This window comes from Coregonus clupeaformis, chromosome 19, assembly GCF_020615455.1.
Source record: "Coregonus clupeaformis isolate EN_2021a chromosome 19, ASM2061545v1, whole genome shotgun sequence".
In the NCBI taxonomy this organism is placed as follows: Eukaryota; Metazoa; Chordata; class Actinopteri; order Salmoniformes; family Salmonidae; genus Coregonus; species Coregonus clupeaformis.
The window spans coordinates 38,265,147-38,285,095 of NC_059210.1; the positions used below are offsets into that span (position 1 = coordinate 38,265,147).

Sequence of the window (19,949 nt, forward strand, 5' to 3'; positions counted from 1 at the left end):
CTAAATGACTTAAATGTTAAATGTAAATGGTGTGTGCCAGGTTGAGTTTGGCTTGTTGTGGTTTTATTGATCTCGGCAACCCAGAACCAAAATCTCCCAGCTATTTGTCTGTCCACGAGATTACGGTCTTATACAAAATGAACAGCAGTCAGAGACAGTTTTATCTTTATATCAATACAACTTTACAAAGAAAAGATGTTGATTCACCGTAAGCAAACACATACCTTAAATATGAACAATTGAAATTGCAGTTATACAAATCTTTAAATTATGTGCACTTTTTCACCATATTATCACATACAAAATCCCCATTTTCACATCATGAAAATATATTTATCAGGACAGGAAAAAAATGGAGACCCCATATTGTCCATTGACATTGAATTGTACAAATACCTACACATACAGTATATGACCTATTCAGATTGACCAGTGTCCTGGGTAGGAAGTCGTCAAGAAATGCAGCAAACACATTGCCATGTTCTTCCTGTGGCAGGGCAGGACATGGCCATTTTTGGCATCGTTTACACAGGCAGCTCAATTCTGATCTTTTGACATGAATTGTTCTTTTGACCAATCAGATTGAATCTTTTGCCAATAATTGGGCAAAATATCAGAATTGGGCTGCCTGTGTAAACACAGACAATGTCTCTGAAGCGGAGGTCATCTGGCATACCAGTAGACCAATCGTTAGGCTTGAACAGGAGTCCCCAGTGAAACCTAAGCTGGACCTGAGAACCATATTACTGGAGCTATTTCCTTGTTCCTTCTAGTTGTCAATAGCCCAGAGGTGACTGACCGTTTCCCTTGGAAACAGCAGCAGTAAGAGTTCCATAGACTATTTAAGTCTCAATAGAATCACAACCTTCTCACATCTTGCTTGCCCAATCAACATTGCCATTGGCACATGATATTCCCAAGCATAAAGAGTCCTCCTTCTGTGTTTTGTGTAGATAGGACCTGGAGATGAGCACCGGGGTTGTTGAACATCTTATCTCAGGGGTCCCTCTGTTGTTCCCCCTGACCTAGTCCAGAGGCTCCTGTTTGATGCGGATAGTGGTGGTGGTGCCGATGGACTGACCCCTGTGGAGCTCACGACACAGGACATACTCGCTGAACTGGGAGGAGTCAACTCCGCCGCCACACGACGCCGTCACGCTGAAGCCCTTCTGGAACAACCTCTCCAGAACCTGCAGAGAGCGAGCGAGCGAGCGACAGACAGACAGACAGACAGACAGACAGGGGCTTTAGACATTTGACATTAGTTAATCATAACTATTTGTATAGAGTTTTTCAATACAGGTAACAGAGGGGTTCACGTCATAAAATAATAAAATTAAAAGTACTAACAAAGAAACAAAGACAGGAGGAAGGAGAATTAAAATCATTGCAATCACACATTAAAAGTATATTTATAAAAGTGTGTTTTCAGCAGGGATTTAAAAAGAGGCACTGAATCTGTAAGCCTGATCTCTCCTGGCAGACCATTCCAAATGCCTGGTCTCCTTTCATTTTCAACATAGACTTTGGAATGGTCGACAGTGCCCTGCCAAAGGATCTCAGGCTGCGTAGTTATAGTGCTGAGTAAGCAATTGTTATACCCTCTTCCTTATACGCATTACGGAGTTGAACGAGAACTACACTGCGCCTGAACTTAGTTATGCAGACAGCACTCGAAGATTAGCTTTGAGTTTAGAACTGGGTCTGCAAAGTGACTGGAGTGAGTCTGTCTGCCATGTTACTGAGATTAATTCGAGTCTCCAGCATTACTGGATGACCTGATCTGCTCTGCAGTGTAACATAACAGAGTTGACCTGGAAGGAACCACATCATAACAGCGTTGACCTGGAAGGAACCACATCATAACAGAGTTGACCTACAGAACTACATAACAGAGCTGACCTATAGAACTACATTACCGTCCATACCTGAACTGAGTTGAGCCTGCAGTAGCCGTTGAGCGGAAACCGGATAACATGTGTGGGGTCCTGGTTCCAACCGGCGTTCACCGAGTTACACATGACGTCTCCAGTCTCGGGGAAGATCTCCTCAATGAGCACCTTCTCCCCGCTGAGGGCAATTCTCTCACCCAGGTCAGGGGTCACTCGGACCACCAGGCACTCGCAGGGCCGGCTCTTCTGGCCCTCCCGCTCTGTCAGCCAGCGCTCCAGCTCGCGGACCATGGGGGTCAGCTGGTAGTAGCGAGCCTCCTCGTATAGCTGGGGGAAGTCCTGCCATAGTAGAAACAAACACATACTGTATAAGCAAGGATACATACTGTACACACAACACACTCAAGAAAGCATAAACAAACACGCACCGACAAACACACATACTGACGTTCATAAACAAACACGCACTGACAAACACACATACTGACATTCATAAACAAACTGACATGAGTATAGTCTGGATGGCTGCCAGATGTGGTTATTTGTCAGCCAACTGCTTTGTCGTTGTCTGGATAGATAAACGTGTTTAACTTGATAACGACAAAGGATTTAACTAATACACTGCCTGGAACCAAAGCTAATTTAACTATAATACACACACAGGGTTTGAATTTCAGGATGCCCAGAGGTGTTGGGCACTATTGTAATATATTAGGGCATTCAAAGTATTAAACGTATCAGTAACACTTTACTTGAAGGGAACCTAAGGACGTCATAACACAATTACAACTCATACATACTACATTCAGATAAAGTACATAACTAGTTCCTTCTGTTGAATGTACAGTGGGGAAAAAAAGTATTTAGTCAGCCACCAATTGTGCATGTTCTCCCACTTAAAAAGATGAGAGAGGCCTGTAATTTTCATCATAGGTACAAGTCAACTATGACAGACAAATTGAGAAAGAAAAATCTTAGAAAATCACATTGTAGGATTTTTAATGAATTTATTTGCAAATTATGGTGGAAAATAAGTATTTGGTCAATAACAAACAGGCAAGATTTCTGGCTCTCACAGACCTTTAACTTCTTCTTTAAGAGGCTCCTCTGTCCTCCACTCGTTACCTGTATTAATGGCACCTGTTTGAACTTGTTATCAGTATAAAAGACACCTGTCCACAACCTCAAACAGTCACACTCCAAACTCCATTATGCCCAAGACCAAAGAGCTGTCAAAGGACACCAGAAACAAAATTGTAGACCTGCACCAGGCTGGGAAGACTGAATCTGCAATAGGTAAGCAGCTTGGTTTGAAGAAATCAACTGTGGGAGCAATTATTAGGAAATGGAAGACATACAAGACCACTGATAATCTCCCTCGATCTGGGGCTCCACGCAATATCTCACCCCGTGGGGTCAAAATGATCACAAGAACGGTGAGCAAAAATCCCAGAACCACACGGGGGGACCTAGTGAATGACCTGCAGAGAGCTGGGACCAAAGTAACAAAGCCTACCATCAGTAACACACTACGCCGCCAGGGACTCAAATCCTGCAGTGCCAGACGTGTCCCCCTGCTTAAGCCAGTACATGTCCAGGCCCGTCTGAAGTTTGCTAGAGTGCATTTGGATGATCCAGAAGAGGATTGGGAGAATGTCATATGGTCAGATGAAACCAAAATAGAACTTTTTGGTAAAAGCTCAACTCGTCGTGTTTGGAGGACAAAGAATGCTGAGTTGCATCCAAAGAACACCATACCTACTGTGAAGCATGGGGGTGGAAACATCATGCTTTGGGGCTGTTTTTCTGCAAAGGGACCAGGACGACTGATCCGTGTAAAGGAAAGAATGAATGGGGCCATGTATCGTGAGATTTTGAGTGAAAACCTCCTTCCATCAGCAAGGGCATTGAAGATGAAACGTGGCTGGGTCTTTCAGCATGACAATGATCCCAAACACACCGCCCGGGCAACGAAGGAGTGGCTTCTTAAGAAGCATTTCAAGGTCCTGGAGTGGCCTAGCCAGTCTCCAGATCTCAACCCCATAGAAAATCTTTGGAGGGAGTTGAAAGTCTGTGTTGCCCAGCGACAGCCCCAAAACATCACTGCTCTAGAGGAGATCTGCATGGAGGAATGGGCCAAAATACCAGCAACAGTGTGTGAAAACCTTGTGAAGACTTACAGAAAACGTTTGACCTGTGTCATTGCCAACAAAGGGTATATAACAAAGTATTGAGAAACTTTTGTTATTGACCAAATACTTATTTTCCACCATAATTTGCAAATACATTCATAAAAAATCCTACAATGTGTTTTTCTGGATTTTTTTTCCTCATTTTGTCTGTCATAGTTGACGTGTACCTATGATGAAAATTACAGGCCTCTCTCATCTTTTTAAGTGGGAGAACTTGCACAATTGGTGGTTGACTAAATACTTTTTTCCCCCACTGTATGTGATGGATTCATTTATACCAAATGTTTATCTCCACACACAAGACATATCTGTACATCTCACTGTCCCCTGTCTCTTCCCCTTGCATGCCCAATATTATGATACTACTGCAGCACATACAAACACACACATACACAGCAAGCGGTACCGATGCACCAAGTCTGGAACCAACAGGATCCTGAACAGCTTCTACCCCAAAGCCAGAAGACTGCTAAATAGTTAGTTAAATAGTTAACCAATAGCTACCCGGACTATCTGCATTGACCCTTTTTGCACTAACTCTTTTGACTCAACACATTTGATTTGATTTGACACACAGCAGACACTTCTGTTCATAATTACTGCGTGAGAGATAAAGAGAGAGCTGCTTATTTTTCTCTGCTTTTCTCCATACTGCTTCTGACATCAGGCAGACACAGAGCTGCTACCCCCTCAGGCTCCTCTCTGTATCAAAGCCTGCCTCCTTAGCTCCCCTCCCTTCATAGGCTTGAAGCGAGGGATAGATGTGTTTTATAAAATAGGGCTCTATCTGCAGGGTACTTTAGTCATCCTGGGCAAAGCACAGAATAACACAGCTACACTAACTACAGAGAGAGAGATGCCAGATACACACACACACACACACACATACATATGTAAGCACTTTCGCATACACACACACACACACACACACAGTCTCTACACACATGCACACACATGCCCTCCTCACACATCAATTTAGCAAAACACACAGTGCCCCTGCTTCCAGCTATGCAGAATCGACCCCTGTAGGAGCCCAGGGCGAAATGGAGACCTGATTAAAGTGTCAGAAAGCTACAGAGTTTCCACACACTGAGCGCTTATAGTGGTACACAGTGATAGAATGAAGATAAATATGTGTTTCTGGGCACAGCAGGATAATTGTATGACTTTACGGTCATGTTTGCATTTGCATAACCATCCTGAAAACTGTGAGAGATACTAGGTTTGTAATTGTTTGTATGTGTAAAAACGGATTTGGAAATGAGGTGGTTCAGAGACTGTGTTAGCCCGTTGAGCAAAAGCCTAGGCATTAGCTCAAAGAAATAACATGTCTTCATGGCTCGGGCAAGTTACCTTATCACGTGAGCATAGTTCAACCAAACCACCTTTGTTAGACATACAGTACATAATGTAATGTATTATGTTACTCTTTGAGATATGAGCTGTAAGAGAGCTGTCCTGTAGTGTGTACTGTACCTTGAAGTCCTCTGGGAGTAGTAGTTTGCAGGTCCTGAGGAAGCTGAGGATGTATCTGAATATGTCTCCATCCCTGTCGATGAAGTAGTGCTGCTTCAAGCTGTCCAATACGATGGGCTCTGTTCCATTAAACAGACGACTGATTCTGGAGAACAGAAAAAGACAATGGTTGGGAGCTCTAAATTCATACTTTGAATCAAGTAGTACTTGAAGTATACTTAGTCAATCGTAAAACTTGTTTCTAGTGTTTGATCATTACTTACATTTTAGGCCGGAATTGGGCTACAACTGCATATTGTTTATTTTAGTATAGAAAATACTAAGGGTTTACTACGACTTCTGAATCACATACTCATACTGGGTTAATTACAACATGTATCCTCTCTCTCTCTCTCTCTCTCTCTCTCTGTCTCTCTCTCTCTCTCTCTCTCTCTCTCTCTCTCTCTGTCTCTCTCTCTCTCTCTCTCTCTCTCTCTCTCTGTCTCTCTCTCTCTCTCTCTCTCTCTCTCTCTCTTTTCTCTCTCTCTCTGCTCTCTCTCTCTCTCTCTCTCTCTCTCTCTCTCTCTCTCTCTCTCTCTCTCTCTCTCTCTCTCTCTCTCTCTCTCTCTCTCTCTCTCTCTCTCTCTCTCTCTCTCTCTCTCTCTCTCTCCCTCCCTCCTTCTCTGGAAATCGATGCCAACTGCTTTCTATAAGCCCAGTTACACATCTTTCTTATTCTCTCCTCTCTGCCTGAGGTGGTCCTCTACTCTTCCAGCAGGAGTGTCACCTCACAGCTCCAGGCAGCTCAGCCTTCTCTTTCTCTGCCTTCTCCACTCTCTCTTTGTCCTACAAAAAGCAATTAAAATATTCACTTTCTTTTCTCTCTAGCCCTTTCTCTCTCCTTTTGCTAGATCTCTCAACAATTATCATGGTTACCAAAGTTCTTGTTTCAACATGACGTTGTGTGGATTTCTATAAGTATTTTAGTAATGTATCAGTCATAACGCACTGTCGGTATGAAGCTGTCCATGAACTTGTTGTATCATTCAATAATAAGTTATTTATCATGAAAAAATATGGTGCCATATGCCACGGTGCCAGATGCATCCTGTAATGGCCTTACCTAGACTCTGGGTATTTAGTGAGAGTCCCCAGGCTGCTGGTGTACATGTGTCCTCCCACATCAATGTGGACCGGGGCATTGGCTTTAGTCAGCTGGGCCGGTGATGGGATGCCCTGGGCATTCATTGGAGAAACTGGAGAACGACTCATAGACATCCTGGACATGCTCCTTCCCTCCTACAGAAACACATGGAAACAGATAGTCTTTGTATTCGAAGTGTGTACTGTATCTGCCCTGAGAGTAGTAAAGTGAAAAGTAGTGAGATGTCTACTTTTCATTAAAGGCCCAGTGCAGTCAAAAACGTGATTGTCCTGTGTTTTATATATATATTTCCACATTATGAGGTTGGAATAATACTGTGAAATTGTGAAATTGATGCTAATGCCCTTTTAGTGTAAGAGCTGTTTAAAAAGACCGCCTAAAATTCCAGCCTGTTTTGGTGGGATGGAGTTTTGGCCTGCTTGGTGACATCACCAGGTGGTAAATTAGTTAATAGACCAACAAGAAAGAGCGTTCCAAACCTCTCTGCCAATAACAGCTAGTTTTCAGTTTTCCCCTCCCCACTCAGACGTCTCCCAGACAGTCCTAGTAAAATTCTTGCTTGAGAAATGACTCTTTGCTAAGAAGCTATTTTTGTTTATTTGTACCATTTTAATTGAAAACAATCACAGTAAGGTACTTAACTGTTACCAGGAAATGATTTGATATTGAGATAAAAACGGCTGCATTGGACCTTCAAAGTTACTGATGATGTAATGACAGGAAGCAGTAGCAAATGAGGTGCAAGACTGTACAGTAGTTTAGACTCTAGTAAGGCTAGCAGCCAATCAAACTGTTTCAGAGATACAATAAGCCTGAACGTTCCCCAATTAACATGAATACACTATTCAGGACTACAGACAGTAGTTGAAGTTTCCCATATTGAGGGAACAGAGGGCAGTTATGACCCCAGGGCACTAGGCAAAGTGCAGCTTCTTATTATATTATATTATTATATTATATTTTTATATTATATTATATTATATTATATTATTATTATATTATTTCTGGACTAATTGAACCAACCATCCCCCCACCAAGTCTCTCCATTGTAAAGAGGTTCTTTGAACCATAAAGGTGAACAGGAGGTGAACTTCCTTCAGTGTTTTGCCAGGGGCAAGATGCCTGAGGCTGCTGAGCAGAACACACAGAGTCCTCATTTCCAGGGTGTTGTCTCCTCTGCTTAGCCAGAAACCAGTATTTTAAGAAATCGATTTAAAAAGAAAAACATTTCATGTTATAAAACCAAGAGGAAACTACATACATTTCACCCATATTTTTAGATGTAATATTCCTTACCATATCCATATTACTTCACACATGAATTCATTCAAGAACACATGATAATAATAGAATAGTATCGAATAGAAAGAGAAACTAATAGCCTATAATAAGGTTCTAAAGGCAAGCTTGGGGTTGATGTACTGTAGCCTATTCCCCCAAACTCTCTCAATTCTAATAGCACTGCAATGAACTGGGAATAAAAAATGTTGGATGTAAATGAGGATTCTATCAGTCACTGAAGTTTGCGTTCTCCTGCGTTTCAGTAAAATATAACAAATATGTCACAATCCACTGGTATCCAAATAGGCCTACCGCCGGCTCGCTTTTCTTGGTGTGTGGAGTCCAAATGTTTGAAAACTTTGTGGTTTAATCACGGGAAATCTACACCAACGCAAGGATTTTATAGAGTAACTGTGTCTTTAAGATTTTACTGTAGTGTCAGACAGACTACATGTTCTCCACCAAATAAAACTACAAATGAAACAAATTGCGTCCTTACCTGGGAGGACACGGATACAGAAGACATAGGAATCTCTTCTCCCTTCCGATTTTATCTCTGTTAATGTCAGTTGGGTCGTCGTTTGCTCTATATCCGTCTTTGTCTGGTCTTGCTTTTTCTGATATGATGAATCCGTCGAGTTTTATGAGAAGAAAGCCAGTCCGTCTCTAAATAAGAGGAGGGCTAGAAGAATTCTTGCTTTGGGCTATTCAAACGCCCGAAGGGCAAGGATTAGGTTACAACAGAGCAGCTTTTTATCTCTCGTCTCAACTCGTTTCAAGATGAAAATGAGATCCACCGTTTCTTATTTCACAAGACAATTTGATTTTTACCAAAAATATCGCGGTTTATTTCCAACGGAGAGGGGTCTGGTCTGCTGCATGGGTAACGGTGTTCGGTTCAATCTTGCTCCGTATCAGATTAGTGTCATAATTCACTCACCGGATTTACCAGTGTTAATAACTGGCAGTGTGAATAAAAAACATAAATTTAACTTGTTGATACAATGTCTACTAAAGTAGGCTACGGTCAATATCCATTAAACTATAAAATGATAGGCTCCGCTCAGAACTGTCGCACAGGGCGCGCGCAGATCTTCTCTGTCCTGTAGTATCCTCTTCTCGCCCCAGTCAGAGGCGTCATGCCCATAGGGGGCACAGGGGCACGTGCCCCCTCAGATTTGGCCTGTTTAAAAATTAATAATAATAATAATAATAATAATAATAATAATAATAATAATAAATACAATATATATAAACATGTGTTTGTTTCTCTGTAATACTACTAGTCACCTATCAATTTTATGAAGTTGGCTTTAGCCCAGATAGGTTCCAAATTTCCCAACTTCATTACTATTTACCAATAAGCCATTTCAGGCTCTCAATCAAATTAAAGTAGCTAGCTTGTCTAAATATCTTAGCTGGCATGCCTGCTGGCATGGTAGACTTTAGAAAAGCAAGCAATAACTAAATGTACTGAATAAGACTCAGATTTATTTCAATCTTTTACCCAGATTTTAGCAGGGATACAGAGAAGCATATTTATTTTCTTTTAAAAAAGAACCACCAGTCAGGAGGATACAGACAGCTCAAGAGGATATGCTTACATATACAGAAAAATGGACATATTCTTTTTACATAGAATTAACCACAATGCTTATGGCTCTAGATTGCAGGAAAAAGCTGTTTCAGGTGTTTGAAAAATGAACAATTGTCCAACTTCTGGACGGGACCACCACCCCATCCTCACGTACTTTGTGCCCCCTTAGATTTTATGGGTGCATGACGCCCCTGTCACCAATAGCTAATATTCTAACATCAAACATCCCCCTGGCATTGAAGCCAAATGAAGTCTATCGTCATGCATTATGCCATTGCAAAAGGCCCCCTTTCAGGTGCCTCCGGTCAAATGCGCCATTTCAATTATTGTGCGCTGTTCGATGGAGATGTTTGCCCCCAGCGCTTGCAGGCAGATTCGTTTTACTCCTCAAACACAAGCTCAGTTTGGTACGCTATTTGTAACAAAATATAGGCCTATTCTAAATCTGTTGCAATCCATCAAAATTGGTCACTGCATGATCTATTCATATGGTCACCACTTTGTGTTCCATTGCGCACAGCATTGCGCAGAGAAATTCCAAATGTTTGATTATTTGTGTACTTGTTTGACATTTTACTGCATTGCTATGAGCTAGTAACATAAGCATTTCGCTGCACCCACTATAACATCTGCTAAACTGTGTATGTGACCAATAAACTTTGATTTGATTTTGATTTGAAAAGCTGTGATGTCTCTTTGCATCCTTAGAATATTAATACAATTGAAAAAGACTAGCTGACAATAAATCTGAACATATAGCCAATGGATATATATAGCACAGATAAATTGCCCATATGTTTAGATTTATTGTCAGCTAGTCTTTCTCAATTGTATTAATATTCTAAGGATGCCTGACAAAACATTTTGAGAGCACACAAAATACTGTCTGGCACAAAAAGGAACCTGAAAAATATACGTAGGCTAGCCTAACTGTGATCCATTTCAAGCATTGCCCAATGCATTTCCTCTCATGAAGCTATGGTTAAGGAGGATGGGATGGACATAAAACACATTGCTTTAATAATTTCCTCATTCATTTTTACATGAAAGTCATGCGTTCTCTTCATCGGTTTAATCAAACTAGGAAATAGAGCGATACATATGCACAACGTCTGTTCGACACCAAGACTCCAGTGTTAAATCCTGCTCTTCCATTTGTTTTTGCCCCAGGGTGATGCTGTGCATGTGTCTTACTCTGCATTAGTACAAACCAACAGAAGGACATGATTCTGTCTCTGTCCCAAATGTCACCCTATTCCTATAGTGCACTACTTTTGACCAGAACCCATAGCTCTGATCAAATGTAGTGCACTATATAGGGAATAGGGTGTCATTTGGGACAGACAATTCTCATTTTTTCTGCTTAAAGAAACCCTGCAGTTAGTTCAATTAGATGATGTATGGGAAAGATGTTGTAAATTTACAGATTTAAATAGCTGGCAAAGTCACCCCAGGCACTGGCAGTTAATTTTCTTAATTTACTAATTTTGTGTCTGATGTGAGAAGGATGTGGAAAGAGAAGAAACAGCTCAGTTGTCTTTATGTCGTAAGAGCTGATGGCTCAAATGAAATATATCTCATCTAATTTCCTATGCTCCCATATAAGGCAGCAGAGTGCCCCCCTCCAGACACAACACTATTGTACACTGAGAAGGTGACAGACAGTGACTGTACCACTGTGTGTAGACTAGAAGACAGACATTCTATAGACTAATGATGGACATTTTGAAGTGATTGAAATTTTAATTGTCACATTTCTGTCACTTCCTTAAACCAGTTGTGGAAAAACAACAGAGAAATGTTTTGTTAAAATGGCTTGTTAAACATCTAATCATGGTAAAGGTGCTTGACAACCCAGACAAAAATTAGCATGTACAGTGCACTCAGAAAGTATTCAGACCCCTTCACTTTTTCCACATTTTGTTAGGTTACAGCCTTATTCTAAAATTGATTAAATCTTTTTTTTCTCAGCAATCTACACACAATACCCCTTAATGACAAAGCGAAAACTGGTTTTTAGACATTTTTGCAAATGTATTAAAAATAGAAAACAGAAATACCTTATTTACAAAAGTACTCAGACCATTTGCTATGAGACTCGAAATTGAGCTCAGGTGCATCCTGTTTCCATTGATGATCCTTGAGATGTTTCTACAACTTGATTGGAGTCCACCTGTGGTAAATTCAATTGATTGGACATGATTTGGAAAGGCAGACACCTGTCTATATAAGGTCCCACAGTTGACAGTGCATGTCAGAGCAAAGACAGGATTGTGTCGAGGCACAGATCTGGGGAAGGGTACCAAAAAATGGCTGCAGCATTGAAGGTCCCCAAGAACACAGTGGCCTCCATCATTCTTAAATGGAAGAAGTTTGGAACCACCAAGACTCTTCCTAGAGCTGGCCTCCCGGCCAAACTGAGCAATCAGGGGAGAAGGGCCTTGGTCAGGGAGGTGACCAAGAACCCGATGGTCACTCTGACAGAGCTTCAGAGTTCCTCTGTGGAGATGGGAGAACCTTCCAGAAGAACAACCATCTCTGCAGCACTCCACCAATCAGGCCTTTATGGTAGAGTGGCCAGACAGAACCCACTCATCAGTAAATGACAGCCCGCTTGGAGTTTGCCAAAAGGCACCCTAAAGGACTCTCAGACAATGAGAAACAAGATTCTCTGGTCTGATGAAACCAAGATTGAACTCTTTGGCCTGAATGCCAAGCGTCACGTCTGGAGGAAACCAGGCACCTGCTCATCACCTGGTCAATACCATCACTACGGTGAAGCATGGTGGTGGCAGCATCATGCTGTGGTGATGTTTTTCAGCGGGAGACTAGTCAGGATCGAGGGAAAGATGAACGGAGCAAAGTACAGAGACATCCTAGATGAAAAGGTTCACCTTCCAACAGGACAATGACCCTAAGCACACAGCCAAGACAACGCAGGAGTGGCTTCAGGACAAGTCTCTGAATGTGAGTGGCCTCTGAGTGGCCTAGCTAGAGCACGGACTTGAACCCGATCAAACTTCTATGGAGAGACCTGAAAATAGCTGTGCAGCGACGCTCCCCATCCAACCTGACAGAGCTTGAGAGGATCTGCAGAGAAGAATGGGAGAAACTCCCCAAATACAGGTGTGCCAAGCTTGTAGCATCATACCCAAGAAGACTTGAGTCTGTAATCACTGCCAAAGGTGCTTCAACAAAGTACTGAGTAAAGGGTCTGAATACTTATGTAAATGTGATATTTAAGTTGTTTATTTTCAATACATTTTTCAAAAATTTCTAAAAACCTGTTTTTGCTTTGTCATTATGGGGTATTGTTTGTACATTGATGAGAAAAAAACAACAATTTAATCATTTTAGAATAAGGCTGTAACGTAACAAAATGTGGAAAAAGTGAAAGGGTCTGAAGACTTTCCGAATGCACTCTAAATTGGCAGTGTTAAGGCTAGGGGATTGAAATCATTTGTAGTACAACACTTCTGCACAGACACGTAGAACAATTGTACATTAACACTTTACACTTAGTGTGATCATCTGTATTGTAATGAGGCCCATACAATTACCCAGAAAACCTCAAACTTATATGTTTCAATGTACATTACCAACATTCAAAGATCATGAACCTTCAGATACATCTGGAAGGCCATATGTGATGAACCGACATATTACACAGTAATGCCACTATTTACTCTGTTTGATTGATATATTGTTCCTGTCCCTTATTTCCTGTGATTCTGTATTTTAGAAATATACTGTAACAAGTGTATTGCATGTAAAATAGAAAAGTAGAGAGAGATATCTCGTTGATTGTTGAGAGGATGTTGTATGTAGGCTATGTCTGCCAATCAATAAAAGTGCATTTGACAAAGAAAGTACATCAGTTTGCACATTATACAAAGCGTTACGACAAAAAGCTGTATAACCTATGCTCAAAGTAATCACATCAAATCATATGTTGTGACATGACTTTCATTAATTTGATGACTATTATTTATCGAATCAACTAACTATGTTTAATTGTTACTCGATTAAATTAATAATGTAACAATTAACTCATTAGGATTTGGAGCACCACGGAATAAGTTGTTAATAGAGTTACCATCTCCCGAATTAAACTCTAAAAGGTCTTTACCTACAGTTGAAGTGGGAAGTTTACATACACTTAGGTTGGAGTCATTAAAAGTCATTTTTCTACCACTCCACAAATTTCTTGTTAACAAACTATAGTTTTGGCAAGTCGGTTAGGACATCTACTTTGTGCATGACACAAGTAATTTTTCCAACAATTGTTTACAGACAGATTATTTCACTTATAATTCACTGTATCACAATTCCAGTGGGTCAGAAGTTTACATACACTAAGTTGACTGTGCCTTTAAACAGCTTGGAAAATTCCAGAAAATGATGTCATGGCTTTAGAAACTTCTGATAGGCTAATTGACATAATTTGAGTCAATTGGAGGTGTACCTGTGGATGTATTTCAAGGCCTACCTTCAAACGCAGTGCCTCTTTGCTTGACATCATGGGAAAATCAAAAGAAATCAGCCAAGACCTCAGAAAAAAAATTGTAGACCTCCACAAGTCTGGTTCATCCTTGGAAGCAATTTCCAAACGCCTGAAAGTACCACGTTCATCTGTACAAACAATAGTACGAAAGTATAAACACCATGGGACCACGCAGCCATCATACCGCTCAGGAAGGAGACGCGTTCTGTCTCCTAGAGATTAACATACTTTGTTGCGAAAAGTGCAAATAAATCCCAGAACAACAGCAAAGGACCTTGTGAAGATGCTGGAGGAAACGGGCACAAAAGTATCTATATCCACAGTAAAACGAGTCCTATATCGACATAACCTGAAAGGCCGCTCAGCAAGGAAGAAGCCACTGCTCCAAAACCGCCATAAAAAAGCCAGACTACGGTTTGCAACTGCACATGGGGACAAAGATCGTACTTTTTGGAGAAATGTCCTCTGGTCTGATGAAACAAAATAGAACTGTTTGGCCATAATGACCATCATTATATTTGGAGGAAAAAGGGGAAGGCTTGCAAGCCGAAGAACACCATCCCAACCGTGAAGCACGGGGGTGGCAGCATCATGCTGTGGGGGTGCTTTGCTGCAGGACGGACTGGTGCACTTCACAAAATAGATGGCATCATGAGGAAGGAAAATTATGTGGATATATTGAAGCAACATCTCAAGACATCAGTCAGGAAGTTAAAGCTTGGTCGCAAATGGGTCTTCCAAATGGACAATGACCCCAAGCATACTTCCAAAGTTGTGGCAAAATGGCTTAAGGATAACAAAGTCAAGGTATTGGAGTGGCCATCACAAAGCCCTGACCTCAATCCTATAGAACATTTGTGGGCAGAACTGAAAAAGCGTGTGCGAGCAAGGAGGCCTACAAACCTGACTCAGTTACACCAGCTCTGTCAGGAGGAATGGGTCACAATTCACCCAACTTATTGTGGGAAGCTTGTGGAAGGCTACCCGAAACGTTTGACCCAAGTTAAACAATTTAAAGGCAATGCTACCAAATACTAATTGAGTGTATGTAAACATCTGACCCACTGGGGATGTAAATAAAAAATAAAAAATACAGAGAATTACTTAAATGTAAACACCTCTCCCACTCAATGATGAGCTCTGTACACCGTCAGTCATACATTCACAACAAAAATCTTGATGAGATGAAATATAATAATAAATAATCATAAATAGTGTAAGTAACACTGCCTGTAATGAAGGGGTAGTTCTAGTGGGGACTGGGACAGGTGGCAAAACTGGTGCAGCTATGGTCAGTCAATACTCAATTAATTTAAAAGCAAAGTAAAGAGAGCAATCAGACACATAAAATACATACATTAAGACTTACACATTGAATAAAACACATGCAATTACATACATGCGAGACAAGAAACAACATAACGTAATTGTTCAAAAGCGCTTCAAAACCACTCCATCATAATGATTCACTTAAAAAAGTGCAGGATGGCAAAGAAAGAAATACAGAAATACAGTCTTTCAGTCTTTGGAGACTCTGAACAATAGTGTATGATCACAGGGAAATAATATGCTTAAAATGCTCCATAATTCTTGCCAATGCAGGTTAGCCAAACAAGTCCAAGTTTCTAGTGTGGTAGTACTGTAGCTACTATTTGACAGGAGGTTGTACGAATGGGGCTTGAGAGGAGGAGAGACAGGGTAAGGAGATGTGAACCCCCCGGCTGACCAGGACCTCTCAGCCCTCCTGTCCAAAGTCTTCTGTGAACTTCCTGACCTTGAACAAGTCCTCAGTGTTGACTGTGGGCCGTGTGGTGGACAGGGACCGCAGCATGTCAGACTGGAGGGCAGAGGGACACAGAGAAGACAAACAAAAGCATGAGCATGGTTCAGCAATTACACAAAATGTGAGAGTCAGTGTGCAACGCCAGGATGTGTATGTTGAAACATCATATGTTCCAGCATGTTTGTGAGCAGTGAATGTGAATGTCAATGAACACAGTGAGTATGTCTGTGCTGTGAGTGTGTGTTTCTTACCATGCAGACGATGGGCTCCAGCAGCATGTCGCTAGGCACATCCATCCAGGTCAATTCTATGGCACCCGGGTCCCCAGGTGAGCACGGGGTCAAAAGGTCATCCAACATCAATTGACTGTTGACACGGGATGGCCCTTGCACCTAGAGTACCATAACAAACAACACACTATCTTAAATCTCCTTAAAAGTTGAGGAAGAGATGTGCCTTTAGTGTGGTATGCAAGAGTCATCTGCAATACAGTTACTATATCATGTGTATAAGTTACCATTTTGAAGTGTGTGGGTGACTGCAGTTTCCTGACAGGCTGCATGAGGGCATCTCATACGATGACGCTGATCTCGGCCCCAGAGTATCTTTCTTACACAGGTCTGCGTTACTCACTGTGGGGCATGTTGCCCAGGTGCACCCGGAACATCTGGGACCTAGCAGGCTCTTCTTGGAGAGGGATGTAGATACGCTTCTCAAACCTGACGGTTACATAATGCACTGATGAGAATGCTTGATAATGACTTTATTGTATCTGTTAGGAAATTATTTTACAAAACATTTCCCATTTAATATCTATTGTTCTACACTCTTAGAAGAAAGGGTTCCTAAAGGGTTCTTTGTGGATGTCACGGATTCTGCCGAGGCTGCTCCTCCTCCTTGCTCGGGCAGGCTTCGGCGTTCGTCGTCCCCGGAGTACTAGCTGCCACCGCTGGATGTTTCGATAGTTGTTTGGTCTAGTCTTGTGTGTGCACCTGTTTCGTATTGAGTTTTGATTATGTCACCTATAAGTTTCCCTTTTGGTTTGTTTGCAGTTGTGTGTAATTGTCCGCTTGTCTGTTCCGTGTTGGTTTGTGTATGTACCCAAGGACTTCACGTATCGTTTTGTTGTTTTTGTTCGTGTGGTGAAATATAAATAAAAGATGTTCGCATTCCACGCTGCGCATTGGCCCGTTTCTTCAAATGACGATCGTGACAGTGGATTTAAAGGGTTATACCAATAACCGTTTTCATATGAATAACCCTTTTTGGAAGACAAGGGTTCTTTGCAACACATTTGTGTCACTTTTCCTAAAACCAGACGTGGAAAAACAACAGAGAAATGTTTTTGTTTAGTTAGTAAAGGCTTGATAAAACATGTATTAATGGTAATAGCTCTTGAAAACCCAAACAAACAAAAATTGCAAAATTGGCAGTGTTAAGGCTGGGGATTGAAATCATGTTTGTAGATTGAACACTTCTGCACAGACATGTAAAAAAAATACATTTACTCTTTACAGTGTAATCATTATTATTGTAACATGAGGCCCATACAATTACCCAGAAAATCAATTGTACATTACAGATTCAAAGATCATGAACCTTCAGATACATCTGGAAGGCCATATGTGATCAACCGACATATTACACAGTAATGCCACTATTTACTCTGTTTGATTGATATATTTTTCCTGTCCCTTATTTCCTGTGTTTTCCTGTCCTTTATTTTTTTCATTTAGCAGACGCTCTTATCCAGAGTGACTTACAGGAGCGATTAGGGTTAAGTGCCTTGCTCAAGGCCACATCCACAGATTTTTCACCTAATCGGCTCTGGGATTCGCACCAGCGACCTTTCAGTTACTGGCCCAACACTCTTAACCGCTAGGCTACCTGCCGCCTTGAGTTAGATACTGTAACAAGTTTATTGCATGTTCTGTATGTAAAATACAAAACAAATACCCCAAGAGCAAGTGTGGTTTTGAAATCAAATTAAATTATATTAAAATGGTCTAAGACACGTGGTATTTCTCATCAGTAGGCAATGTAGGATTGCAGTAACTGTGAAATCTGCTGCAGTATCTGCAAACACTAGTCTTTGCTTTGGGAGAGCGTAGCTAGCCTCTCTTTTCCTTATTTTTATAACAGTCTGCAGAATAACAAGACACGTGTTCCCTTTTCATAGTCACATGACCCAAAATGACAAGTATATGTTCATATAACAAGGCTGAAAAAAATTTGAACATTAACAGATTATAATTCATTCTTCACCCAAAGTATAGGTCACTTCATAGAAGTCATTGGGCTGTTGATCGAGAGCAATATCTCGTTGATTGTTGAGAGGATGTTGTATGTAGGCTATGTCTGCCAATCAATAAAAGTGCATTTGACAAAAAAGTACATCAGATTGCACGCTATACAAAGTGTTATGACAAAAAGCTGTACAACCTATGCTCAAAGTAATCACATCAAATCATAACTGTAACCAGATGTAAATAAGACACGTAGAATACTTTACATCAATGTGTCTGTAGTGCTTATTCAAGTCCCACAAGATAATAATCTCTTCTGTAGTGTTCATATTTATAATCTCAAATGAATAATCTAAATTTGGCAATCCAGCCAGTACCTCAGTACAGGTCTTTATAGGGCTTGGGGTATTTAAACATCAGATAATCCATGTAATAAAAGTCATAGGCCCTCTGTCTCTCCGTGGCATTCAACTGTTCAAAGTATCTCTGGGTAATGGTGGAGGAAGTCCTTTCTGCTCTGGGGTTCCTGTCTTTAAAGTCAGGGAAAGTGAGGTTACTAGGCGCCCCGATGCTCCGTAGCAGGAAGTTGGCCTCCTCCTTCAGGCTCTCGAATTTCCCAATGAAGTCGTAATGCAGCAGGCAGGGGCTGCAGAGTTGGCTGACCGGCGTCCAGTGGATGTCCATGCCCACGGGCCGCCTCACGTCCAACAGGTACTGGACAAACTCCCTGAAGGTGACCCCGGCGCCGGTCCTTAGGGCAGAGAGCGAGGCGTTGGCCCGGTACCGGGAGATGATGGGCCGGCCGAATACCGGGTGGTAGTACGAGTTGGGGCTCTCGAACTTGTCGCGGAAGGCCGACACCAGCCTCTCGAAAGGCTCCCGTACGAAGAGGACCTTGGTGTAGGAGCGGAGGCGCTCGGCCACGCCCGCCTGGCTGTAGGCGTCCAGTCGACGGAGTTGGTTGGCATAGTGGGCGTCGTCGTGGGCGATGCCGTGCGTGGAGGTGGCACTGCCTCCCAGGACCATCAGCACCCGCTTCCAGTTGGAGCAGCCGGCTTTGGGCACCTCACAGTACAGCAGGCCTGTCCTATTATTAATTAACCAATACAACAGAAAGATATGAATAGTTATCTGGGGCTGTATGTATCTAGCATCTCAGAGTATGAGTCCTGATTTAGGATCAGTTCTGCCTTTTAGATCACAATGAATAAAATTAGATGGACAGGGGGACCTCTAGATCAGCCCTGAACATGAATTGTTCTGAAATACAATTATGCATGTAAATCATGTAATGTATTTAGATGTACTGTAAATAATATCTGTAGATAATGCTCAATGAAATTAACCCCTAAAGTTACAACACCTGTCCTCCACGTAGACGCGGGACACCTGCTGGCGGGAGACAGGGCGCTCGGTGACGCCCGGCTGGTATTTGGTACAGACCTCCCTCAGCAGGTGGTGACGGGAAACCTGGGTATGGGCCATGCCCTGTAACTGACGGTCCTCTTCACCAGAGGGGGCACCACTAGGAATTACCGAACCGCTCTTTAACAGCAGCTTCCTGTGGCGTTTGCTGACCGGTGGCCTGGGGCTCTCGACCTGTTGGTCTCCGGAGGTTGGGGTGGATGGGTGGGGCAGCCACTGTAAGGACGGGGGCTGCCTGGGGCTAGGACTAGGGAGGCTGGGGTTATAGGATATCTCTTCCCCTGGAGCTCCATGGAAACCTCCACCTAGGTTGATGCCCACAACGACTGCACTGTCTGAAGGCTGCTCCTGTGTCACATGGAACAATCGTTAACAGAAGCTCAACTTTACCCAAGATGGAGATAGTGCA

At 42.0% G+C, this 19,949-nt stretch overlaps 2 protein-coding genes and 1 pseudogene across 2 annotated transcripts in view; all 3 read right to left on the reverse strand.

Moving 5' to 3' along the window:
- Nucleotides 1-148: 148 nt before the first annotated feature.
- LOC121532170 (BTB/POZ domain-containing protein kctd15-like) lies at nucleotides 149-9,101 on the reverse strand. The gene is made up of 5 exons (XM_041837936.1): nucleotides 8,485-9,101; nucleotides 6,663-6,838; nucleotides 5,561-5,705; nucleotides 1,929-2,231; nucleotides 149-1,190 (listed from the first exon to the last, which is right to left on the reverse strand). The coding sequence occupies exons 1-5, from the start codon at nucleotides 8,509-8,511 to the stop codon at nucleotides 1,026-1,028; spliced, it is 816 nt and encodes a 271-aa protein (XP_041693870.1). The 5' UTR covers nucleotides 8,512-9,101; the 3' UTR covers nucleotides 149-1,025.
- A 6,695-nt stretch (nucleotides 9,102-15,796) lies between these two features.
- LOC121559021 lies at nucleotides 15,797-17,492 on the reverse strand (annotated as a pseudogene).
- Nucleotides 17,493-17,707: 215 nt separating this feature from the next.
- LOC121559016 (carbohydrate sulfotransferase 8-like) overlaps nucleotides 17,708-19,949 on the reverse strand; it is a 123,188-nt gene continuing 120,946 nt past the window's right edge. Inside the window, exons 4-5 of the mRNA XM_041872309.2 lie at nucleotides 19,479-19,888; nucleotides 17,708-19,202 (exon numbers count right to left, since the gene is read on the reverse strand). Of these exons, the coding sequence (XP_041728243.1) occupies nucleotides 18,494-19,202; nucleotides 19,479-19,888 (1,119 nt within the window). The 3' untranslated portion in view covers nucleotides 17,708-18,493. The remainder of the gene's footprint in view (nucleotides 19,203-19,478; nucleotides 19,889-19,949) is intronic.